This window comes from Myotis yumanensis, unplaced genomic scaffold, assembly GCF_028538775.1.
Source record: "Myotis yumanensis isolate MYYU_CA2020_CCGP unplaced genomic scaffold, mMyoYum1.0.hap1 SCAF_3, whole genome shotgun sequence".
In the NCBI taxonomy this organism is placed as follows: domain Eukaryota; kingdom Metazoa; phylum Chordata; class Mammalia; order Chiroptera; family Vespertilionidae; genus Myotis; species Myotis yumanensis.
Window position 1 is genome coordinate 90,677,568 of NW_027223754.1, and position 27,635 is coordinate 90,705,202.

Sequence of the window (27,635 nt, forward strand, 5' to 3'; positions counted from 1 at the left end):
GCAGGGTCGATCAGGAGGTTGCGGCGCCACCCCGTCACGCACAGAGCAGGGCCGATCAGGGGGTTGGGGAGCTGCCCCCTGTCACTCACAGAGCAGGGCCAATCAGGGGGTTGGGGCGCTGCCCCCTGTCACTCACAGAGCAGGGCCGATCAGGGGGTTGGTGCGCCGCACCCTGTCAAACACAGAGCCACAGGGCAATCAGGGGATTGGGGAGCTCCCCCCTATCAGGCACAGAGCAGGGCTATTCAGGGGGTTTGGGCGCTGCCCCCTGTCACGCTGATCCCGGTGCCAGGAGCCTCGCTGCTCCGCTGATCCCGGTGCCAGGAGGCATATTACCCTTTTACTATATAGGATAGAGGCCTGGTGCATGGGTAGGGGCTGGCTGGTTTGCCCTGAAGGGTGTCCTGGATCAGGGTGGGGGTCCCCACTGGGGTGCCTGGCCAGTCTGGGTGAGGGGCTGAGGGCTGTTTTCCGGAAGCGGGTGACTGAAGCTCCCAACCGCTCTTTGTTTTCTTTTTTTTTTTTTTTTATTCTGGGGCCTTGCTGCTGAAAACATCGATACAATGTTGCGGTCCAGCTGGCTGAACCTGGCTGACTGACAGCCGGTTTCTGGGGTTTTGTTTAGCTTCTTATTTGCAACATAGTACATAGTTGCTTAGAGTTGCAGCTGAGAGGCCGGCAGGGGCAGGCGGGGAACGTTGGGGTTCGTCGTCACTGGAGCAAGCAAGCCTCCCTGCTAGCTTCAGTGCATGGCTGCCGGCCGCCATCTTGGCTGACAGTTAATTTGCATAAGGATATGCTGATTAGCCAATGGGAAGGGTAGCGGTCGTACGCTAATTACCATGTTTCTCTCTTATTAGTGTAGATACTACAATGAACTCATTTGTAGCTGATTTTTGTGTGGACATTTATGATTATTTACCCTAGATAAACCATTGAAAGTAACAATTCCAGGAGCTAGTATTTTTTGCTCTACCAAAGCTTTTCATTGTTAAAGTTGAATCTATTACTAACTTATTCTGTGATTTTTTCCTATATATTTTGAATAGCAAGTTCTACCCTATCCAAATAAAATACCTATCTTTTTCTGTATTTCATTTTCTAGTATATAACTTCTATTTTTTATATATAAACTCTTTGATTTTTTTTTTTGGAATTTGTTTTGTTGTATTGTTATATAGGTTCTGATTTCACAGTTTTCCCCAAGTTGTCAACCAATTGGCCCAGCAGCATTTATTTGAATAATCTTTTCTTTTCCCATGGACTTGCTGTGTGACTTCTAGCATTCACTATATCATGATACATATTAGGGTTTGTTTCTAATCTGTCTTTTCTTTTCACTATTTTATCTATTCTGGTGCTAGTATTATATTATTTCAATGACTATAATTTACATATCTTGTTACTTGGAAGGGTAAGTGACCCTTCACTGGTCTTCTTTTCTAATTTTTTTGGCTAATTAAAAATCTGTAAGATTCTCCAATCTGTCAAGATCTCCTCACACACCACACACACACACACACACAAAATCCTAATGTGATTTTTATTGAAATTGCCCCAAATCCATATATTTTAAAAGAATTCTTCCAATAAATAACTGTTATTTCTCTTCATTTATTCAAGTGGTGTTTTAATACCTCAAGTTAGGCAAAAGTTTAATTTAAATGTCTTATTTAAAAACAGGCCATTTTCAGTGGAATAAAATGAATAAGTGACATGAGCACATAATTCACAACAGAAATATAGATAGTCAATATGCACATGGAAAAACTGTTCAGCCTAATAATAAGTTCAGGAATGCAATTTACTTTCTTTTTTAATAAAAAAAAAAGAGGCAGCTATGTCTCTTTTTTTTAAATATATTTTATTGATTTTTTACAAAGAGGAAGGGAGAGGGATAGAGAGTTAGAAACATTTATGAGAGAGAAACATCGATCAGCTGCCTCTTGCACACCCCCTCCTGGGGATGTGTCTGCAACCAAGGTACACGCCCATGACCGGAATCAAACCCGGGACCCTTCAGTCCACAGGCTGACGCTCTATCCACTGAGCCAAACCGGTTAGGGCAGCTATGTCTTTTGAGACATACAAATCCACTCTCTTCTCTTCCCAGCAAACTAATGCAAAGAGTAACCTTGGAATACACCCTTTCACTGAACTGCTTTTTCTGAGGCACTAAGGGCTCCTAATGGCCAAATCCCATGCTGTTAATCAAACTGCTTCACTTGGCCTTTCTCTTCTAGTTAATGCTGCCAACCCCTTTACCTCCTTCTAGAACTTTCTCTTCTTCTTTGGCGTTACTCTCAAAACTTGTCTAAATATTACTAGGATCTGTCCTAAACTCAATTTCCTTCTCACTCTAGTTCCTTTGCTTAGGTATTTCTAACCACCACCAAGGCTGAAATACTATGTATAGGCTGAAGAAGCCCTAATTAGGCCCAGGGCTTAGGTCTTACACAGCTAGTGTCTTCTAGACATCTCCAACTCATGCTCTTAAAGACCTAAACCCTAATATGTTCCAAATTGAGATCATTACATTATCTCTACTGACCTCACTGTACATGATACACAGGCATACCTATTTTTATTGTAATGTGCTTTATTGCACTTGGCAGATATTGTGTTCTTTTTACAAATTAAAGGTTTGTGGCAACCCTGAGTCCAGCAAGTCTAATGGCACCATTTTCCTAACAGCATTTGCTCTCTACATGTCTATGTGCCACATTTTGGTAATTTGCACAATATTTTCATTATTATTTGTTATGGTGATCTGTAATAATAATTTTTAAAATGTAAGTATAGTTGGCATACAATATTATATTAGTTTCAGGTGTACAATATAGTGATTTGACATTTATATACCTTAAAATGTGGCCACCACACTAAGTCTAGAAAACATCCGACATTGTGCAAACGCATCACAATATTATTGACTTGTATTCAGTGATCTTTGTAGTTGCTTTGGAGTGCCACAAACTGCACCCAGATAAAGAAGTGAACTTAATTAATAAATGTAATATGTGTTCTGACTACTCCACCTGACTGGCCATTCCCCATCTCTCTTTTTCTCCTCAGGTCTCTCTATTCTCTGAGACACAACAATATTGAAATTAGGCCAATTAATAACCCTACAATAACCTCTAAGTGTTAGGGTGAAAGAGTGAATTGCACATGTCTCACTTTAAATGAACACTAGAAATTATTAAGCTTAGTGAGGAAGACATGTCAAAAGCCAAGATAGGACAAAAAGTAGGCCTCTTAGACCAAACAACTAGCCAAGTTATGAATGCAAAGGCTAAGTTCTTGAAGGAAATTAAAAGTTCTACTCAGAGATAGGAATGACAGAAAACAGCCTATGGCTGATCTGGAGAAAGCTGTAGTGGTCTGGATTGAGATCACACTAGCCACAACATTCCCATAAGCCAAAGCCTAATCCAGAGCAAGGCCCTAATACTCTTGAATTCTATGCAGGCCGAGAGAGGTGAGGAAGCTGCAGAAGAAAAGTTTGAAACTAGCAGAGGTTGGTTAATTGGGTTTAAGGAAAGAGACCATCTCCATAACATAAAAGTGCAAAGTGAAGCAAATGCTGATGTAGAGGCTTCAGCAAGTTATCCAGAAGTTCTAGCCAAGGTAATTAATGACGGTGGCTACTTTACACAAAAGATTTTCAATGTAGACTGAAAACAACAAGAACAAAACATCATGTGAAACTGAACTTTTGAACCTGATGCAGTTCCTGGAACTGGCTGTGCATCACTGAACTCTCTATTAAAAAGTAAAATTTTTACCTAGCAATAGACATAAGCAATTGATCAGGTATGGCATAATCTAAGCCTGCTTGCTAGCACCAATCACAGCTCTTTCAAAACAACTTAGGTAATCCTTTCAAAAAGCATTTTGGACTCAGAACACATGTCTGTGCCTCTTTTCTTTGGTTCATGACACCTCTGTGACTTTGAGGTCTCCTCCATTTTTGAGATTCCCTACCACCTAGCACAGTCTGTGGCACAAGGGAGATTACCAAGAAGAAGCCTGCTGAATTGAATAAAGATTTTTCCAGATGGATATAAGGAAAAGTGTATTATTCTAGGAAGTGGAAGTTGAGCCAAGCCAGGGTGTATAAATGCTCACACCGTCATGTATGGATCCCATCATCAGTGGAAGGAAAGGGGGTGCTGGGTAGGAAAGGTGGGTCACCACAGGATCAGGCCACTCAGTGTCAAATAATACTATGTGGAATGGACTGTATCCTACAGGTATTATCAAAACAAAACAAAAAAATTTGAGTAGGGTAATAATATGATAACTAGCAATCACTTGGAGAACAGAAGGGAAATACTAGAGAAAAGGAGGACACATAGCCAATTCGGCAAGGGGAAGAGAAAAGGAAAATATAAGAGCATGTATTGAGCACCTAGCATGTGCCAGGTACTTTATATACCAAGTTTCTCACAAGAAGCCTACGTGGCAGGTACTATCACCCCTGGTCCTAGGAGGAGACCGAGATGCAGAGGGTTTAAGGAACTTGTAAAAGGCCACACAATCAGAAAGTGGCAGTGCCAGCCGGGATTCAAACTCCTGCTTGTCTCCAAAACCCACACATTTTCTACCACACACACTGCTCAGAGATGACAGGGCCCTACACCAGCGGCAGAGTGGATGAAGGAGGAGGAGTTCACCACAGACATTTCAGAGTAGCAGGAACCGTCAGTCTGGGGGCAGCGTTGCCCAAAGTAAAGGATCATGAGAAGGAAATGTGCACAAGTTTGACTGCACACACGCTGAGATTGAGACGCTAGTGGGACTTGTCCAGGGAGCTTTCCAGCAGATAATGTAAAACATGGATGCATGTGGAGCTGCTGGCTGGGAGAACTGAAGCTGAAGGAGTGGGTGAAACTGCCCAAGGAGACAGTATAGATGGAGCAAGAGAGGAGGGCTAAGTCTCAGGGAGCTTGGACCCCGAGGGGTAGGCAGAGGCAGCAGAGTCAGGTCTCTGCCCAGCTCAGGGAGAGCAAGGGGACAGGTGACAGTGCAGGAGAGAGTCTGAGATGGATTAATAACAAAACAGTTCCTTCTCATCTATAGCTTTTAAGGTACACGTACCTGCTTCTGAGCAGAGTTTTTCCAATGCTTCATCTGTGTAATCCTCATGCTCCTTTATACATTTATTTTCCTTAAGCTTCATGCCATCCTCAAAGGTCAAAGTTTCATTTAGCATGTCTATGGCCTAAAGCAATCCATAGTGTTTCAAGAGAAATAAGCCATATTTAGAAAAAAAAGTTTGTGTTCCCAGCAATAACTTTTATCAAGATATACAGCAAATATTTAATATGTCTATATTGAACAAATAAGTCAGTAAAGTTTTAAAAGTGGAACTATGTTGGAACAAGATAGGAACAAGGATGGTTTAATTTCTTTGCCTTGTCAATAGTGACAAGCACTGATCATATGGCAACTTACTTTTATCCAGACTTCCTATCTTCTATAATATCCTACTGTACTTCATTTTACAGAATTCTCAAGGTTATCTGCTTCACGCCCTGTTTTAAGTATACAACATTCCTAATTGGGTCCCCAAAACTGCTCCTAATACATACTCCATAATCAATACAAAAATGATCACTGTGTTTCAAGCATATCAAAACATAGAATAACAAAGGATGAACACTCTGGTAGATAAAACTTTTTTGATTCTATTCTTTTATCCTAGCAGGTCAGTGTTCGTGCCTCACTTCACAGAAGCACTGTGGGTGTATCACTCCTCAGGTTCCAGCCCAGAAACAGACCCATATCTGCTCCCCTCTGATAGTCACAGCTCTGGGACACTTAGAGACCTAATGGTTAAATAGTGGTGAGTGCTAATTATTACCACTGTAACGAAGTCTCATGTAGCAAAATGCTAGTAAAACTCTGAAAGATAGGTGGAGCCCAGTGGGTTTTTAGGGCAGTGAAAATACTTGGCATGATATTACAATGGTGGATACATGTAATTATCTATTTGTCCAAACACATAGCATGTACAATCCCAAGAGTGAACCCCAGTGTCACTGTAGATTAATCAGTTGTAACGTATGTTCCACTCCTGTGGGGGATGTTGATGGTAGGGGAGGCTATGCATTTGTGGGGGCAGCGATATGTGGGAAATCTCTGTCTGTACCTTCCACTCAACTTTGCCATGACTGCTCTATAACATGAAAGTCTATTAAAAAAATACTGGTCCTTCACCACACACACACACAAATCAGAAAGAAATTATAACATTAAAAATGTTAAGCTAATGAAGAACATGAAAGAAAGAAATTGGCTATCAGGTATTAAATAGAACATATATATACATACTTAACTTTTGGTACTTTAAAAAGCAAATTGAGAGAAGGTGAAATGGAAACACAAATCAGTTGATTTTGATATCTGTTAGCAGGTCTAGTAAAAAGTGAGATTAAAAAAGATGTTGAATTCAAGTAATAAAATGAGGTTTGAGTTTACTGTAATTGTGCATTTATTGCTGTATCAATGAGAGCCTAAATGCATAACTGAGCTTTACCCAAAGACCAGTGTAAAGACCTGAAATAAATGTTTATGGTTTCAGGGTACCTGCTCAATTTTTTAGACAAGTATATTAGTTGTTGACTATGTATTATGTCTTCTATTTTAATTATGCTATGATTTAAAGTTAATATTATAGGAAAATAAATACTTTATAAAAGAAAAATAAATTAAGTTGAAATGGTCCATGTAAGAGAATAACCTCAAGTACAAAAAGAATGAGAAGATGAAGTATTTTGGAACACTTATTTGAACACCAGAGATCCTTCTAGGAAGATTTAAGAAAATTCTCCTCCCCCCATGAAAAAATGTCATGAAACATGCTACTAAGATACTCATTTTCTCATGCCTACTAATGGAAATATGTACTTAATGACATACCTCTTCCTCTTCAAGAATATTTTCATCAGAAATACATTTGTCTAAATTAATTTCAAACTTTACTCCTCTCTAGAAGAAAAAAATCTTAGTTTAGCAATCCAATAAAAACCTTCAAATTATAACTCCCTATTTGACATTATAGATACTTAAAACCAATAGTATAACATTACAAAATAAAGCAATTCTGTAAACTAGTAGGAGGAAAATCCTATAGGCAGCCCTGATTGTGCCCCCAGACAGCTTTTTAATATGAAACCAAAGACTAAATGTTTATTACCTTAGCTTTATATTTCTGTTCTGGAATTTTACTTTCCTTTATGTTCTGAAGTCTAATTTTTTTCAAGTCTCTTTCAATATCCTGAAAGTTTAGAGAAAAATTAACATATAGCATTTAATATTGATCAAACAATTATATTTTCACTAGAGGCCCAGTGCACGAAATTCGTGCACTGGTAGGGTCCCTAGCTGCTGCCAGCACTAGGGCCTCCCTCCCTTCCCCTGGTGGCCCACCCCCTGGTTGAACTCCTGGAAGAACTCCAGTCGAGGGGACAATTTGCACACTACACTTTTATTATATAGGATTCCATCTGAAATCACAGCATGGTATGTTTACATTATTTAATTTCTGGATTGAATCTGATGATTGATTTGAAAATAAAAACATGCCTTTACTAATAATTCACTAAAACTTGGGGGAATGTCCATTAACTCAAAATATTAATACACTTAACACTGGCATTGCAATGTGTACAACCTAATTTAATTAAAAAAGGTAATTTTGACTACAGGATCCTTTCCTGAAGAGTTTTATGATCTTAATAAGGAAAACAAGAAAGGTACACAGCTCATTACAGTATAAAGAAAGGAGAGGGCTATAAACCTTGACAAGAATTTCAAAGATAGTTGAGAGGCGAACTGTAAACACTGAGCTTTTCCAGGGTTCAGCCCTAGGGCCTCTGCTCCTTTCTTCCTCAGTACAAGAGGGTTTAAGTAATTCCTATGGATTTAAGAGCTATCTTTATGCAATGATTCTTAAACGTGTATCTTCAGGCTTGATCTTTCCTCCCCTCTGAGCTTCAGACTCACATATTCAACTGCCTATTTCAATATTCATTCCACAAATCATACTGAGCACCCACTATGGCCAGACACTGTCCAATGGGCTAGTGCAGTGAATGTGACTGAAAATTCCCTGCTGACATAGAACTTACTGGGGTAAGATAGGTAATAAATGAATTAACAAAGTAACAGCATAATTTCAGAAAGTGTTGAGTGCCCTAAAGCAGTGGTCGCCAACTGGTGGTCCACAGACCACTTGGTGGTCTGTGAGGTCCGAAAGGTTGGCAACTGCTGCCCTAAAGGAAATAAAATAGGGTAATGGCATAGAGTAGGGGTGAGAGCAATGCAGGAAAAGACTACTGCTGTTTGCTTTAAGCCTTAGAATGAAGTAGGACCTTGGCATATGAAGGTCTGGGAAAAGCATATTCCATCAGAGGGAGCAGGAGGGCAAAGGCCCCGAAGCACGTATGCAATCTCAGATCTTCTCTAATCAACATGTCCAATTCAACATGTCCAATGGGAACTATATGTTTTTTATATTTGTAAGAGAGAGAGAGAGAGAGATCTGAGAGGGAGTCATGGATCAGTTGCCTTCTACACACTCCCCACTGGAGATTGAGCCCACAACCCAGGCATGTGGCCTGACTGGGAATCAAACCAGCAACCTTTCAGTGCCTGGGACAACACCCAACCAACTGAGCCACGCTGGCCAGGGTCAAAGGGATCTCTTCATTGCCCCTCACCACAAGCCCACTCCCTACTCTCTTCCCCATTTTAGGAAGTGGTTCTATCCCTTTCAAGCCAGAAATTTATGACTCTCCTTGGTGTCTCTGTGTGTGTATTGTTTTTGTTTGTTTTTTTAAAATATATTTTATTGATTTTTTACAGAGAAGAAGGGAGAGGGATAGAGAGTTAGAAACATCGATGATAGAGAAACATCGATCAGCTGCCTCCTGCACGCCCCCCACTGGGGATGTGCCCGCAACCAAGGTACATGCCCTTGACCGGAATCGAACCTGGGACCCTTGAGTCCGCAGGCCGACGCTCTATCCATTGAGCCAAACCGGTTCGGCTGTGTGTGTATTGTTAATGCTGTCTTCTCTCCACTATTGCACAGCATGTCTCCATCATCTCTCCCTTAGAATCGACTACTGCTTCATCTATATTACCACAGCCTTTGTATGTACTTCACTAAAGCATGTGTCAGTTTGAATCATTATTAGTTGTTTGCCCTGCTACCTTGGGAAGGGGTTTTTCTGCCTTGAAGTATTATGAACTCTGAAACAGGACTGTGACTTTGTATTTTACTTATATTTGTGAAGGTGGTTGTCTGATTTGATTGTGTAGTCTGGTTGTCTCAACTGTACATGTATCATATTGCTTTATTTTCCTTAAAATACAACTATCTTAGACTCCTAAGTCCCATTTACCTCATTGGGTACAAATTCAACCTCAGTCCACTTTAGATCTCTCTGGCATCATATGAAGGTCCCAGGGTCTTTCACAAAAGAAAACATTCAAGGAGGTCTTCAGCCTTCACTCAACACTGCCCTAACTCACCTGCCCTAACTCACCTGCCCTAACTCACCTGCCCTAACTCACCTGCCCTAACTCACCTGCCCTAACTCACCTGCCCTAACTCACCTGCCCTAACTCAAGCCCAGAGGCACCTTGAAGAAAATGGTAAAAGACCTCCCAGAAGAAGAGATAAAAAAACTCTCAAGAGCCATTTGACAATTCAGCTCTGACCAGTTCTCTACTCTCTCCAAAAATGTAAAGTTGAAACAGAAGTTAACCAATGTGTCTGAGACCATGACTTCAATACCATCCAGAAAGCTGAACTCTCATACATTCACAAGAGCAGTTCTGAAACTTGGCTGCACACTCAATCACCCAGTCAACTTCTGAAAACAGGATGCCTGGGCCCACCCCAGACCAGGCATTGGAGTTTTTAGATATTTTCCCACATTATTATACTACACTATAAGGGGTAAGTATCACCAGGCTAGGGAAAACTCACTGGGAAACATATAGATGTCTAATAATAACCATCACCTGCACAAGTGCTTCTTCCTCGGGTGTCTCTTGGTGGGTGGACAGGTTATTCTTCTTCACCAGATAGGTTTTATGACTTATTTTTGAGTCTTCCTTTAACACAAATTACACACAATCAACAAGATTGATTCTGCATCAGTTTTGAAGGCTATTGAATGAATCTTGGCCAGGGTTTAAATGGAATCTAGTGAGGAAATGCTTTCCACCCGCTGTCCCAGGGACGAACAATGGCAGTGGCTGGATAAAGATCTGTTTATGGCTCCTTTTCCCTATGGCTGCCTTGGTCTTCCCAATTCCCCACGTGCTTATTTCATGGTCTCTCTAGAAATGTCCACTCTCCATCTTTCCTTGACTCAGGTTTCCTATCACAGACCTACTTTAAAAGTAAGGCTGACAATGGTATAAGGCTTCCCACTATCAACCAAGCCTCTGCTCTGAAGAGAACCACCTCCAACCTGCCCCTCCCAGCACATGTAGTCTTCCACTTGGACCTTTGCATGGTCTTTCAGAATGCCTCCTCCTTAGCCCTGCCTCTCTGAACTCTACTCCTTCTCACACCCAATTTAGGCTCCACCCTTCCTCTTCCATGAAAACCCTCAGGCTGCTCATTCTTCCTCCTATGCACTTACAGAGCTTAACTATATTCAGTCTTATTCAAAAACTGCCTTATACATGTGTGTCTTATCTTTCCAACTATTTATGAGTAGAAGAGCATATGCTAGAAAGAGCAGAGGTTTTAGAATCAGGTATATATTTAGTTTGCCTTGTGTGGATGAGGTACTTAACTTTTCCGTATAGGGAGTAAATGAGATAAAGCATGTGAAGCTCTAGTACAGTGGTTCTCAACCTTCCTAATGCCACGACCCTTTAATACAGTTCCTCATGTTGTGGTGACCCCCAACCATAAAATTATTTTTGTTGCTACTTCATAACTGTAATTTTGCTACTGTTATGAATCATAATGTAAATATCGATATGCAGGATGTATTTTCATTGTTACAAATTGAACATAATTAAAGCATCGTGATTAATCACAAAACAATATGTAATTAAAAGGCAAAAGATTTATGCGATCTGAAGAGAAACCAGAGTATGACAATATGTAATTATATATGTGTTTTCTGATGGTCGTAGGTAACCCCTGTGAAAAGGTCGTTCGACCCCCATAGGGGTCGCGACCCACAGGTTGAGAACCGCTGCTCTAGTACATACAACTGAATTGTACCATACGCTCATTTCACCAGTATTAATTCATCTAAAGCACTCAGGGGTGGGGGAGACGGGGAGAGAAAGATCAACTTCAGCAGTAGTGTGATGGTTTACTCAATGAGTATGCAGCCCAAGTACCAGTAAGATGGGAGCCCAGCTGTGTCTTGTCCAGTCTCAGTGCCCACAGGCCTCTCATAGGAGAAGCATTCCTGAGCACAGAGGGTGTTTCTAGTATTTAAATACCATGTATTTTTTATATAACATGGTCTCCAAACACAGGCCAACTATTTCATTAGGAGTTCTACTGAAAAAGCAGTGTCCTAAAAGATGAAAGAATGAGCTCCAATGTGATTCCTTTAAGGGATTTTCAAGAATCATCTCAACTGCACAGAATTCAGTAAATGCTGGTCTTTTTTCCACCCTATGGGCATGAACTTACTTAGTGCATCTAATCCAGTTCTGGTGTAGTGTGGCTGCCCAGTCAATAATTATTGACTGATTCATGAGAGAAACAATTAACAAGCATTTTTCATAATCACCCTTCCTAACTGAGAATGTCAGATGCCTTCCTTCATCATCTGTGTAGCCTGAAGTAAACCACAACAAAGCAAAGCTTCAATAAGATCTGACAATTTTCCTATTTAAAAATGTGCATGATAAAAAGTTATCTTTTCTATGAAATCATTACTTTTAACACCTGCTCAATTTAGTTAGCTCTAAATCAATAATACGATGTTTCTTTTAGGAGAATGAACTTATTTACCTCTTGTTCACTCCCCATCTTCTTTCTAATTTCTTTCATGTCATTGTGGTACTGTTGGCGTATTTCCTCTAACTGCTTCCAATATTCCTAGAAAGCAATCCCAATCCACAAATTTTAAATGTCTGTGAACAATTTAACAAAATAATCTCTATACAACCTACAGTTTTAAAATGTGGGATATATACCCAAGAAAACAGAAACACCAATCAGAAAGGATATATGCACCCCTATGTTCATAGCAGCACAATTCACCATAGCTAAGATCTGGAAACAGCCTAAGTGCTCATCAGCAGATGAATGGATTAGAAAACTGTGGTACATCTACATGATGGAATACTATGCTGCTGTAAAAAAGAAGGAATTCTTACCATTTGCAACAGCATGGATGGAACTGGAGAGCATTATGCTAAGTGAAATAAGCCAGTCAATGAAGGAAAAATACCACATTATCTCACTCATTTATGGATAAAGACCATTATAGACTAATGAACAAAGATAGATACAGAGGCAGAGCAACATCAAACAGACTGTCAAACTACAGCGGGAAGGCCAGGGTGGGTTGGGGGCGGTGGGTAAGAGATCAACCAAAGGACTTGTATGCGTGCATATAAGCATAACCAATGGACACAAGACACTGCGGGGTATGGGAAGCTAGGGGAAGGTCAAGGGGAGAAAAAAAAAAGGAGACATATATAATACTCTTTGTAATACTTTAAGCAATAAAAGAATTAAAAAATAAATAAAATAAAATGTGGGATATATAATCAGAATTAGAAAACCTGTTGCCCCTAAAGATAATAACCACCTTACATTTTGGCTGTGGTACTTCACTCCCTGTGATACATAATCTCAATTACTTTATATATCCTATTTTTATATACAATCCTGTTACGGGTAGAATTTTCTCCCCCAGAAAAGATATGTTGGAGTCCTAATGCCCAGTACCTTAGAATGTGACCTTATTTGGTAGAGCATCATTGCAGACATAATTAGCTAAGCTAAGATGTGGTCACACTGGAGTAGAGTGGGCCCCTAATCCAGTATGACTGCTGTCCTTTTAAGAAGGTGGCCATATGAAGACACACACAGGGAAAACACCATGTGACAATGGCAGAGAATGAAGATATGCAGTTGTAAGCCAAGGATTGCCAAAGATTGCTGACAAACCACCAGAATCTAGGAAGAGGCGAAGAAGGGTTCCCCTAGAACAGTGGTTCTCAACCTTCTGGCCCTTTAAATACAGTTCCTCATGTTGTGACCCAACCATAAAATTATTTTCGTTGCTACTTCATATGAATCGTAATATAAATATCTGATATGCAGGCTGGTCTTAGGCGACCCCTGTGAAAGGGTCGTTCGACCGCCAAAGGGGTCGCGACCCACAGGTTGGGAACCGCTGCCCTTGAGGTTCCTGAGGCAACTTGGACCTGCCAACAGCTTGATTTTGAACTTCTAGCCTCCAGAACTGTGAGGCAATGAATTTCTGTTGTACTAAACCACCCTGTTTGCTGTGCTTTAAGGCAGCCCTAGGTAACTAATACAAATTTCAAAACTGTTAATGATGGCAGTTGCTTTATCAACCCCAAGTAAAAAGTCTTTAGGAACTTAGCTATGTTGTATTCTCAGAAAAGGTGAAATATATCTCTCTGTATCTCCTAAAATCATGGTGCTTCACACAAGGCTGTCCAACAAGTATTTGGGCAACAGGCTCTCTCAGGCATGTACCGTACACAGTACAAAAGCCAATGATATAAGTACAAGGGTGGCCCTGGAATCAGACTGTTTTTAACCTGTTCCTTCATTTTGTTTCTCCTGAATGGCAACTCCTGGAATGTAGGCTCTTCTCCATTACTTCTTAGCTCTTGTCTCCTGTGATTTGGCTCAGCAGAAGATGGACGAAGACCCTATTATTTGAATGAAATCATTTATAAAACATACTTACATTAGGAAACATATTCTGATCTGACCTTGACCTTTTTCTTTAAACAATTAAACTCATATTTGAGAGTTTTTTAGAGTGAGCAGCAAAATTGTCTTAAGTACAAAACATTAAAAAATTAGAGAAAATTAATAAAACCATTTGTGTTGTTTATCCAAGGCAATCAATATTTTATGCTACCATATGAGATATCTAGATTCATTTTCTGAACTGGAAAATTATAATTGTTAAATTAAAATTCAGTAAAAGTTTAGCAATCCCTAGAGCATGAGATTAGGGGAATAGAACTGGACCTTTAAGAAGAAGTTCAAAATAAGAACGATACAAATAGAATGCATATCCAACCTCCTTCAACCCCAAAATTTTAACACCATACTTAACAATGAATGTTAACTTTCAATTCAAGTAAAAAATAATAGTCACTTTTTTAAAATGTGTAGAATTCTAATAAAATAGAATCAAAGAACTGCAACACAGAAGGGGAGCTAAAGCTCATCTACTCCACAACTATCATTTATAGAACAGGAAATTGAGGCTCAGAGAGGTTGCATGACCTGCCTAAGATTACACAGCAAATGATAGAGCCAGGGAAGAAACCAGGATTCCCAGACCCTGATTCAAGCCTATTCCCATTATTCTTCTTTAAGCTATTAAAAGCTAAGGAAGGTGGAGGGTAGTCTTGATCTTTTATATGGAATGAACTTTGACTTAAGGATTCATTAATATTTATGAACAGAGACACTATTAGGAAATTCCTGATTGCCTCTTATATTTGGTATTTTACTCACCAGTTGCTTTTCTACTTTCAACTTATATTGCTGAGCTTCAAATTTCCTCTGAAGGTATTCGGCAGGCCTTAGGAAATAAAAATGTTCAGCTTGAGTGGAAATTTTAACTAGTCTTAGTCACCGATTTGACAAGTGGATTTTTAACTTAATAATGAGATTCACAATTCACCTGTGACTTGAAGTTCTGAGTTCAAGAGGTAGCTCAAAGTTTCAGAATGTATACATTGGAAAAGAAGATCTTTGGAAACAAAAAGAAAGGGATATAAAGAGAATAGGAGAGAATAAAACAGAAAACTATTCTGACCCAGAAGGACTGGAATCTGTTCTTCTACAGTTCATAATATGTTAGAGGGGAAAAAACACACCATATCAGGACCTTCTCATGCTCTGTGCAGGCCTCTAATCTACAGCCTTGTCACCCCTTATTTGGCTGGGGGCTGCCGATGTGTTTCCCACACTACACTCTGAGCTCCTTGAGAGCAGGATAGTGTCCCATCACTTTACCTCCACTCCTCGTGCTGGCATACAAATCCTTAATGAACAAAAATGAGGCTTTACTGTAGCTCACAATGTTTAAGGTATTTTTCCAGCACAATTCTGATCAACCCATTTTTAAGTTTATATCGACCTATGTTCTCTATATATTTATTTTTTGCAAAATTTCCTGCTAAGAATTTCTGTAATTACTGATGCTAAATAAAAACTACCACATTTCAGATCATGGTATAAACTACGTGATAAAGTTCTTTGGAACACCAGTAAATTCTAGGGCTCCAAAACCAGAACTATCGTTTCAGAAATAACTCCTTTGGGAACCACATGATGAGCAGTCCCCAGTTTATGAAGAGTCAAGATAATAAGTCAGCCATTTAGAAATATGATGAAATGACAGGCTTATTAAGGTCTCTGGGCCTTCGTTCCTCATATGTAAAACGGGCACGATACTATTTCAGAGGAATTGATATGAGGATGAGAGTAGGTTAGGTCTGTACAGGTGTCTGGCCAGTGTCTGACACTTATAATGCTGAAATCAAATGAGGTTAATGTGTAGCTTCATGTCTCTCAGGAACCTAAGTGGTGGGCATAACAATATTTTCATGAGAAAAACTATTCAGTCACCCAGGAGTTGTCCAAAGTACATTCTCTATATTTCTCTGTCTCTCCTCTCTTATTCTTCTTTCTCCTCCTCCTCCTCCTCCTCCTCCTCCTCCTCCTCCTCCTCCTTCTCCTCCTCCTCCTCCTTCTCCTCCTCCTCCTCCTCCTCCTCTTCCTTCATCTCACTCTCTCTCTCTCACACACACACCCCAACCCTACACAGATTCCTCTTTCTCCAGACAAGTATATCAACACTCGATTCCCATGGAATCAGAACTCAGAGAGTGAGAAAGCTGGAGGTGAGAGCCTGGAATAACCATTAGTAGAGGGTTACTAGTCAAGTCATCAGAGGGGCATCCTGGGTTACTGTAGGATGGGGCATATTATGGGCAGCAGTATTCAGGAAACAGAAGAATTTTTCTACCATGTTATGTGAAAGTTTGAGAGATAAAACTATCTATAATAAAATAATTGATGGTTTCACAGCTCTCATATCTAGGCAAAGGGTAGAAGACATTTTTCCTGTGGCTGGGAAAGGGCAAGGGATATTGTGGTGGCACCTATGTAAAATACTTATTAGTTGAGTCCTATATGAATATTATAATTTGAACTAGTGGAACACACAACTTTTGATAATCATGGAGGTCATTGAAAATGTGTTATTAAGATGTATAAAATTATAACAGCACCCAATATCTTTTAAAATTAAACATGTACTTTTCCCATAGTTACTCTTTTCATTAATTATCTTATGGGCCTGCCACCACATAGTCTTGTATTTTTCATTATTCATCCAATATTTCAACAATAGATAATGACCACAGTTACCAAAAGTTAGCAATTTCTCACCCCTGAAAGAAAAAATGTGATGGTAAGACCATTTTTTAAAAAATGACTGAGGTCTTCAGGACTGTGGAGGGGTATCAATTACTCTGAACACAGGAACACTGAAATTGGTGTGAAATAAAGAATAGAAAATATTGTAGATATGCAAAAATTTGTTCTGGAACAAACTCTTTGAAAGTCTTCCATAACAGCCATTTAATTGTATTATTTTCTTTGTAATACATCCATATTCTGAAAAAAAATCCCAAAAATATAAATGCTGAATGAAATATATCTTAATTTCTAATATGTCTCAAATGATAATTTAATTATAAGTCAATCATTAATGATGAATATTAATAACCTCTTTGGAATATGATACATATACAACTATCTTCATGAGTTCCAGGCAGTGAAATTTACTACAAAGAAGAAAAAATATTAAAAATCCAAGAGTAGAAACCTGCGCCCATAGTTAAATGGCTACTTGAGTAAGAAGATAAGTTACATCAGACTTGGATGGAAAGAGGTTGAGGAATTATTGCAGTAGTCACTTTATAAATGTCTAATCATTATGTTGTACACCTGAAATTAATATAATATTTTATGTCAAATGTAATTGAAAAACATTTTAATAAAAACAAAAAAATGAATAAAAACAGTCAAGGGAACTGAGAATTACGTATTTGAAATGAAGAGTTTGGAAGTTCTTGGATTATTTATTTTAGGAGAATTTAGAAGGAATACAGAGTAAAGAATGTTGATATATCAAGACGTTTTCAGAGGACCAAAGTTTAAATTAGACAATCACATTACCATTGGCCTGGTGATTGACTGCTGCTTTCTTCCTGACTGTAATTCTCCTTAACTCTGGTATCTTCATGAGGAACACAGTGGTAATGTGATTCATGATATCTCTTCCTTAACAAGTCAAGTTGAGCATAGTAATAATCATAATGGCCACACACTCCAGCATGTTTGGGCCTTTCTACCATTTTTATCTGAGGAATTAATAAGAAAAGAAAATTTAAAAAATACAAATCTATAATAATTGAAAGTCTGATAGTGACCATAATTAAGACAAGGCATTGAACGTAGATTTTGTTGTTTTTGTTCTGGAATTGTTTCCAGATTAAAAAAATTTTAGAATCTCCAAATCCTAGAATTAAAAAATATTTTATCCAGCTAGTAGAGGCAGGTCTCAGGGTTCCTTGGGACTTTTGCTGACTTGCCCCTGTGCCCAGAGCTGGTAAAGCCACCCTTGGTGTGCAGTTTGATCCTTCCCACTCATGCCCAGGCCCAGTAGAGTGCGCCAAAAACTGTGGATTGCTTTGTAGCTCCAAACAGGTGAATCAAGGCCAGTCATAGGCAGTGTCTGACATTGGCCTGCACCAAAATCCCTCCCAAGAGGCCCCAGAACTAATAAACCCAGTGGCCACCTTTAGACAACATCAGATCAGGATACAATTAGCTTCACAAGTGGCATATCCAAAGGGAGATCTCGACGGGCACTGAACCTGCTGAAGCAAATTCTGCTCTGTGATCAGCATCTGCATAGCAGTTCACATACACTGTTGGGTGTTCATCCTCACAGTCAACAAGACTGAAGGTCGACCCCATGCATGAAGGGGTCAATAGCAATTAAGACTCAATTACAACAGGAGGGCCCACATAACCCACACAAGGGACAATCCTGGAGCACCCAGCACAGGTGATCAAGGAAATTGCACCACTAGGTCCCATAGGACACCTACTACATGAGGCCACCCTACTAAGACTGGGAGTCATGGTAGATATACCTAGTACATAGAAATAAACACAAAGAAAGAGCCAAAATAGGGAGACAAAAAAACATGCCCCAAATGAAAGAACAGGATAAATCTCTAGAAAAAGAGCTAAATGAAATAGAGGCAAGCAATTGACCAGATATAGTTTTAAAAAATGGCTATAAGGTCCTGGCTGGTGTGGCTCAGTTGGTTGGGCATCATCCAATGCATTGAAGGGATGCCAATTCGCTTTGCAGTCAGAGCACATGCCTGGGTTGCAGGCTTGACCCCCAGTAGGGGGCATGCCAGAGGCAGCCGAATGATATTTCTCTCTCACATCAATGTTTTTCTCTCTCCCTCTCCCTTCCTCTCTTTCTCTAAAAAAATCAGTAAAAACATATTTTTAAATGGTTATAAGGCTGCTCAAAGAACTTAGAACTACAGCAGCATAAAAAAGACCTAGATGCCATAAAAAAGAACTAATCAGAAATGAAGAACACAATATCTGGAATGATGAATAGGCAAGAAGGAAAAAAAACAGTAGGTTGGATGAAGCAAAGGATCAAAATAGTGATTTGGAAGACAAGGTAGCAGAACGCACATAATCAGAGCAGCAAAAAGAAAAAAGATGTTTAAAAATGAGGACAGTTTAAGGGACATTTGGGACAACAGTAAGCATACCAACATCCACATCACAGGGATACCAGAAAGAGAAGAGAGTGAGCAAGGGATCAAGAATTTATTTGAAGAAATAATGACAGAAAACTTCCCTAAACTGGTGGAAGAAAAAGACATACAAGTCCAGGAAGCACAGAGAGTTCCAAACAAGATGACCCCAAAGAGGCTCACACTAAGATACATCATAATTAAAATGGCAAAGGTTAAAGACAAAGAGAGAATCTTAAAAGCAGCAAGAGAAAGATAATTCATTGCCTACAGGGGAGCTCCCATGACTGTCAGCTGTTTTCTCAACAGAAACATTTCAGGCCAGAAAGGATTGGCATGAAATATTCAAAGTGATGAAAATCAAGGACCTACAAGTAAGGCTACTTTACCCAGCAAGGCTATAATTTAAAATTGAAGGATAAATAAAGAGTTCCCCAGACAAGAAAAAGCTAAAAGAGTTTGTTAACACCAAACCAGTATTACAAGACATGTTAAAGGATCTTTTTAAAGAAAACACAACAGAGGAACATAGTTAAAGAATAGAATGATGAAAAATATGTATCTATCAATAATCACTTTAAATGACAAAGGCTTAAATGCTCCAATGAAATAGATAGGGTAAATGAATGGATAAGAAAACAGGACCCATATATATGCTGTCTACTACTAGAGACCCACCTCAGAACAAAAGATACAGACTAAAAATCAAGGGAAGGAAAAAAGATATCACATGTAAATGGAAATGAAAAAAGAGCTGTGGTAGCAAAACTTATATTTGACAAAATAGACTTCAAACAAAGGCTATAGTGAGAGACAAAGAATAACACTGCAAATGATAAAGAGAACAATCCAACAAGAGTATATAACCCATTTAAGTATTTATGCACACAACATATGAGCGCCTAAATGTATAAAGCAAATTCTGTTGGGCATAAAAGAAGAGGTTGACAGTAATACAGTCATAGGAAGGGATTTTAACAGCCCATTGATATCAACAAATAGATCTTCCAGACAGAAATCAACAAGGAAAGAGCAACCTTAAAGGACACACCATATCAAATGGATTTAATTTATATCTTCAGAGCAGCAGAATGTACATTCTTTTCAAGTGCACATAGAACATTTTTTAAGGTAGACATGTTAGGATACCAAACAAGTCTCAATAAATTTAAGAAGACTGAAATAATATAAAACATCTTCTCTAACCATAATGGTTTGAAACTAGAAATAAATTACAAGAAAAAAAACCTGAAAAACACACAAAGCCATGGAGGCTAAGTAACATGTTATTAAGCAATGAATGGGTTAACAATGTGATCAGGGAAGAAATAAAAAACTTCCTGGAAACAAATGAAATCAATAAAAATATATTTTTTAAAAAAGATTCAACACTCTGTGGAAGTGTATTGAAATAACTATGCATAAACAATCTAGGAACAGATTGATAATTATATAATAAACGATTCTCAATAATATATAACATGTCAGATTTAAGAGTATGAAATACGCCCAGCTGGCATGACTCAGTGGTTGAGCATACAGGAGGTCACAGTTTGATTCCCAGTAAGGGCACATGCCCGGGTTGCTGCCTTGATCTCCAGTGTGGGGCATGCAGGACGCAGCTGATCAATGATTATCTCTCATCATTGATGTTTCTCTCTCCCTCTCCTTTCCTCTCTGAAATCAATAAAAAATATATTTTTTAAATGAGTATGAAATGCATAATATTTCTGCTACTATGCTACTCACTTGTCTTATATAGAAAACCTTATTTATTTAAAGTAGTTAAAAGAATTTTAGTTATAAAAAGAAAACTAAAACTAATTTATAGAATACTTGTAAGAAAATACAGCATTGTTTTAAAAAGTCTAACAACTAGAAGTTGTCCAGTAAAGTACCACTCTAATACTCATTACAAAAAGAATTTATTGTAAGTACAAAACTAATAGATTCCAGCCCTAGCTGGTTTGGCTCAGTGGATAGAGTATTAGCCTGTGGACTAATACTAGAGTATTAGCCAGTGTCCCAGGTTCGATTCTGGTCAGGGCATGTACCTTAGTTTCGGGCTCAATCCCTGGCCCTCATTGGCAACCAATTGATGTGTCTCTCTCACATTGATGTTTCTCTCTCACATTGATATTTTTCTGTCTCTGTCTCTCCCCATCCCTTCCACTCTCTATAAAAAAAGAAAAACCAATGTACCACATAAACATGTGTAAGTAGGTCTGTAGAATATACCATCTGCAAAAAAAAAAAAAAAAAAGTGTTTAGTACAACTTACAGATATGGGCTTCTGGGCTCCAGCTGGTTGTCTCCATTCATATCCATATATTATATCCTTCGTTTTATTTGGCACTGACATTCTTGATCTTGGTAAGCACTTCCCCTGGAATCTCATTTTCTGTATTTTAAAATCTTATTTAACCAAAAGAAAACAACTTCAATTTTTAAAAATTTTCACACCTTTAACACTGATGCTTGTGTGAGTATAAACATAGGGGACACTTCACAGCACAGTAAGTTTACTTTACCCAGAGACATTTATTCCCAGTGAGAGAAGTACTGATGAAAAATTATTATGCATTTTCTTTGAATGGAGAAAACCATTTTTCTAGTATCTCTTTACATATTTCTAGTAATATATAATAATGCTTTAAAATATATGTTTTTATTGATTTTAGAGAGAGAGGAAGGGAGAGGGAGAAAAAGAGAGAGAGAGAAACATGGATCAGCTGCCTACCATACACCCCCGCCCACCCCCCACCTCCCGCCCCCGGTATTGAACCTGCAACTTGGGCACGCACCTGGACTGGGAATTGAACCAGCAATCCTTTGGTGCATGGGACAATGCTCAACCAACCGAGCCACACCAGCCAGGGCGATATATAATACTACTTTTTTTAAAATTAAAAATGAATATTAACATTTACAGAAACAATATGCATAAGGTAATGGCATAAGTAATTAAATGCAGTCATCAGAGTTTGAATTATCAAGCCACACCATTCATATCACATTGTTATTTGAAATATTTGCATATGTCTAATATGTTTTCTTTGTCACCATCAAAATTTGTTCTTGTTTTCCTATCTTTCCTATATTAGAGATGTGGACAATGCACTTTCTCTCATCCTGTACTTGCCTACTTTCTAAACATTCTCAATCTAAAACAATAAGTAACAGTGCCAAATCAAATTAAACATAGTAAAAGGGTTAATTTATTAATTTTCCCTTTATAACTTTCCTCAATTTTAGTTTCTCTATAATAGTGAATAGTATTTCCCTATCGCTGATACGTTAGAGAGATTTTCTACATCTCCTTATTCTTTAAAGACATTTGTTTATGGCTCAATCATGCTCCTCATCATGTCATCAGCTGATTCTTGACACTAAAATTTATTCTACTTAACATTACCATAAAGTATCACCTGCTTTCTTTGGGGGGTCACATAGTTATGGTTCTCTCCAAGATCTTAACTTCAGCTCCATTGGGCCTTTCCAAGAGAATTCTTAATTGCCAGTCCACCCTCTCTATTTCAAAAAAATAAGTTTCATTTCCTCATCCCATGTCTGTCTCTGATTCTCTCTTACTCTCTATACCTTCCCTACACAAAAGTTAAGTTTGGATTCTACCTCTTCAAACATCTTTTCATTAGCAAATCCACTGCTATATAAAGTCTCCTGACTAATGAGAAGAGAGGAGCTGACTCTTCCAGGTCATGCAGCTAGATGTACAGGCACACCCACGAGTCACCGCTGGACAAGAAGATTTTGTCTCCTGCAGATATTGCTCATATTTTTTTAAATGTCCATGTTCAATATATTTGGTGAAATTTCCCTGCTAATGTTGCCAGCCATATGTTATAACTCATTGTGTGAAACACATGTAATAAATGTGTTTTATTGCATAGTTAAGTCATTTTTACCTTGGACCACCTTCTCAGCAGATTGAGAAGCTGATGATCTTGTTCTACCTATTAGGGTATGATTGAATTCTTTTTGAATGACCTAAAACCAAACACAAGTGTCAAGAGCCTGCTAACCAAAACCTCTGTCAAAATCCAGACAGGATCACCTCAAAACTCACCTCAGGAGTCAAGTATTTGGCAATGAGATTCTCTAAAAAGGGCCTTTTCAAAATTGAATTAATAGATGGCCGATCTTGGGGAGATACTTTAAAGAGCTCTGATACCAAGGACCGTAGGTCACAGGAAAACCTTGAAGATACTGGGGCAAAATGTGCCTGACAAATCTTCAGAGCCAACTGGTGTAAGTTGTTACCTTCAAACTGAAAGGACAAGGAATAATAACACTAAATTATAAAGAAATTCAATCCTAGTATTTAAAGTAATATCAAGAAACAAAATAATGGAGAGAATCGAAGATGGCGGCATAGGTAAACACTGGAGATTGCCGCCGTGGACAACCACTTCAAAAATACAACTAAAAGTCGGAGCGGGCATCAACCAGAACCACGGGAAGGCTGGCTGAGGAGAGTCTCTTCAACTAGAAGCAAAAACAACAGCATTCCGACGCTCAGCGGAGGCGCAGTGTGGAAAATTTAAAGGTACGGCGGTGCGGTGGTGAGGGTGCGCGCGCAAAGCGGGCTGGCGGCTGAGGGCGCGATTGTCGTTTTCAATCAGGAGCGAGTCTCAGACTCTGGGCTACAGATCCGGGCGAGTCTCTAGGGACCCAGACTCAAACGGGAGAAGCGGGACTGTCTGGCTACGGCCCCTCCGAGGTTTGCAGCGATTGCTGGGACAGAGAGGCAGAGCCCCTGGGGACAGACTGAGAGCGGCCATAGCTGCTCCCTCCCCCCGCCCTGTTGAGCCCGCCCCGCCCAAACCCTGCGCACAGCCATTTGCCGATCGCCTCAGGCAAGGGCTGGACTAGCGCCTCCCCTGAGGACTGAAGTTTTCCCACAGCTGATTTCCACAGCCAGTCGGCCTGGTGGTCAAATCCCTCTAGTGTTAACTACAACAATTAAGGCTTGGCTAGAACAAGACTGCGCACAGAGACCACAAGGGGGTGCACCAAGAAAGCATAAAAGATGCGGAGACAAAAAAACATGACAGAAATGGAGGATATGGAGCTAAGAATCGCAATTTTGAGGGCTTGCCATAAATTTGTGCAGAGCCTCACGAAAACTAATGAGACCCTCGATGCTACGATAAAGAAATTAGAAAGTAAGCATACACGGACTGAAATAAAGAATATTATACCCAATAGCAGACCAGAGGAGCACAAGAATCAAACCAAAGATTCGACAAAAAACACCCAATTGGAAAAGCAAAATGAAAAAAGAATCCGAAAGTGTGAAGATAGTGTAAGGAGCCTCTGGGACAGCTTTAAGCGGTCTAATATCAGAGTCATTGGAGTGCCAGAAGATGAGAGACAGCAAGATATTGAAAACCTATTTCAAGAAATAATGGCAGAAAACTTCCCCCACCTGGAGAAAGAAATGGACTTACAGGTCCAAGAAGCGCAGATAACCCCAAACAAAAGGAATCCAAAGAGGACCACACCAAGACACATCATCATTAAAATGCCAAGAGCAAAAGACAAAGAGAAAATCTTAAAAGCAGCAAGAGAAAGAGGCTCAATTACCTACAAGGGAATACCCATACGACTGTCAGCTGATTTCTCAACAGAAACTTTGCAGGCCAGAAGGGAATGGCAAGAAATATTCAAAGTGCTGAATACCAAGAACCTACAACCAAGATTACTTTATCCAGCAAAGCTATCATTCAGAATTGAAGGTCAGATAAAGAGCTTCACAGATAAGGAAAAACTAAAGGAGTTCATCACCGCCAAACCAGTATTATATGAAATGCTGAAAGGTATCCTTTAAGAAGAGGAAGAAGAAGAAAAAGGTAAAGATACAAATTATGAACAACAAATATGCATCTATCAACAAATGAATCTAAGAATCAAGTGAATAAATAACTTGATGTACAGAATGAACTGGTGACTATAATGAATCAGGGACATAGAAAGGGAATGGACTGACTATTCTTGGGGGAAAAGGGGTGTGGGAGATGCGGGAAGTGACTGGACAAAAATCATGCACCTATGGATGAACTCAGTGGGTGGGGAGTGAGGGTGGAGGGTGGGGTGGGAGCTGGAAGGAGGGGAGTTATGGGGGGAAAAAAGAGGAACAAATGTAATAATCTGAACAATAAAGATTTATAAAAAAAAAAAAAAAAAGAAACAAAATAATGTTTTAAAGTTCAGTTAGAAGCACCATGGTTCACCCTAAATTGTTTTCATCAGCTAACATTTCATGAGTTGATATTATAGGCAGTTACTCACTGAGATGCCATGTTATTTAAATCAATATTTTTGTTTCATTTTCTCTTATTATCAAATTAATATTTACACATCCTAGAAAACTGGAAGATACAGGAAATTATAAATTGGCAGGGAACATATGTATAATTTCACCACACAGAGGTATATTTCCTCCTACTCCTTTTTAAAAATAATGTTTGTTTTATAGAGTTGAGGGCATAATGATATGAAATTTTACACCTTGCTTTTTAAATTAACATAACACAAACATTTCTACAAAAATTCTTCATAAACCAGAAATGCTTCAGTGTATAAAATCCTCCGTTACACTTACAGCCATGAGCTATGAATGAATGTTTCAGTCAACGCGGACCACATCTGCAGCCATGGACCAAAGAGTGTGTTTGCAATGTTAAAAAAAAAAGGCTGGAGCCTACTGTGTTGTTGAATTTACTACTAGCTCTGGGTGGTTTAAACAGATGAGGAGGCTCAGCATGCTGCCCACTTGCTCCGTGTCCACTCATGACTGGAGCAAAGGGTGTGGGCTGGAGAGCAGGGGAGCCGGGGAACCCACCTCCTGCCCACCCATTCCCACCCTTGCACACACATGCATGTGTGCACACATTTTATCTTTTTAAAAAATATATACTTTTATCGATTTCAGAGAGGAAGGGAGAGGGAGAGAGAGATAGAAATATCAATGATGAGAGAGAATCATTGATCGGCTGCCTCCTGCATGCCCCCTACTGGGGATCGAGCCCGCAACCCGGGCACGTGCCCTTGACCAGAATCGAGCCCAGGACCTTTCAATCCACAGGCCGATGCTCTATCCACTGAGCCAAACCAGCTAGGGCTTTTATATCTTATTTTTATCGTACCTTTCTTATGTTTAGATGTTTAGGTACACAAATACCATTGTGTTACAATTGCCTGCAGTATTCATTACAACAGGATTAATAGGCTATTCCATATAGCCTAGGTGTTTAGTAGGCTGTAACATCTAGGTTTGTGTAATTGCATTCCATAATGTTTACACAACAACAAAATCACCTACGCATTTTTTAGAGTGCATCTCTGACGTTAGGAGACACATGACTGTAATAAAAATGTTCAGCAGCAAGGTGTGGCAGTAAGATGCAGGTTTTGGTAAGACACTGACTAGCTGTGTGACCTTGGACAATGATGATGATGATGATGATGATGATGATGATGATGGCAGCTGTGTAAAAAAGAGTTAACATAGCAGGCCTACGACTGCTATCCTGCTTACAATATTGATCCTTGGCTGACATCTGGGAACTTAGATTTCTGAAGTGTTCCCACCATTCCCTAAATGTTCAGAGTGGCTCTCTTTACCTACACAGTTTATGTAAACAATATGTTTATGCTGAACACCTTCTTTCTTTCTAGGAGTCTGGAAGTTTGGTTCATACCTGGGCACTGGGTCTCTAGAGCTTCCCTGGTACATAGCATTTCATACGTGTTGTCACAACTTGTTGCTAGAGGAATTAGCGCATCCTGTGTATCTACTAGGAAAGGCTCTTGAAAGCTTGTGCCTGGTTTCCTACAGACTTCACCCATGTACCTTTTTCCTTTGCTGACTATATATGCTCACAGTTTGTTTGTTTGTTTAATACTCACCTGAGGTTATGTTTAGAGAGAGGAAGGGGAAGGGAGAGAGAGAGAGAAATGAGAGAGAGCCAGGCAGACATGGATGTGAGAGAAACATTGATCCATTGCCGCCTGTAAGTTCCCTCAACCAGGGATTGAACCCGAAGCATAGGTATGTGCCCAGACTTGGAATCAAACTCGAAACCTTTTGGTATATGGAACAACTCTCCAACCAACTGAGCCACTGGCCAGGCCTCACCTCATTTATTTTTAATGCAAATATGCTACATATACTATTCTTCAACTTGGAACTTTTACTTTATAATATAGCTTATAAAATATGAACAGCTTTCCATGTTAGCATATATAGATCTATTTTTCTTCTTAATAGCTTGTCCACATAATTTTTGTTGCTTTCTTTTTTCCTTTATCTTTATATTTTTCCATTACCTTTTACCCCCCTTTCCCACATAATTTTTAATAATTGAATAATACCAAACTTTTTCTCTCATAAGTTAATAGTTTAAAAAATTCATCATTAATTTACCAATTAACATACTTACAGGATGCTTGAGTGTGCAGAGCTCATATAATACACAGCCAAGAGACCAAATATCCCTGGAGGAGATAAGAGTTTACAT

The 27,635-nt window shown here is 39.2% G+C and overlaps 1 protein-coding gene across 7 annotated transcripts in view; it reads right to left on the reverse strand.

Moving 5' to 3' along the window:
* Positions 1-27,635, reverse strand: part of NEK5 (NIMA related kinase 5) — an 86,876-nt gene that overhangs the window by 23,410 nt on the left and 35,831 nt on the right. For 6 of the 7 annotated variants that reach the window (XM_070409113.1, XM_070409118.1, XM_070409116.1 and 3 more), the window contains 12 exons: positions 27,558-27,612; positions 23,180-23,380; positions 23,019-23,100; positions 21,374-21,507; positions 17,477-17,661; positions 14,741-14,807; positions 13,804-13,917; positions 12,014-12,100; positions 10,042-10,134; positions 7,205-7,285; positions 6,928-6,996; positions 5,104-5,227 (listed from right to left, as the gene is read on the reverse strand). In XM_070409113.1, the coding sequence (XP_070265214.1) occupies positions 5,104-5,227; positions 6,928-6,996; positions 7,205-7,285; positions 10,042-10,134; positions 12,014-12,100; positions 13,804-13,917; positions 14,741-14,807; positions 17,477-17,661; positions 21,374-21,507; positions 23,019-23,100; positions 23,180-23,380; positions 27,558-27,612 (1,292 nt within the window). The remainder of the gene's footprint in view (positions 1-5,103; positions 5,228-6,927; positions 6,997-7,204; positions 7,286-10,041; positions 10,135-12,013; positions 12,101-13,803; positions 13,918-14,740; positions 14,808-17,476; positions 17,662-21,373; positions 21,508-23,018; positions 23,101-23,179; positions 23,381-27,557; positions 27,613-27,635) is intronic. The other variant, XM_070409114.1, reaches the window with a different exon arrangement.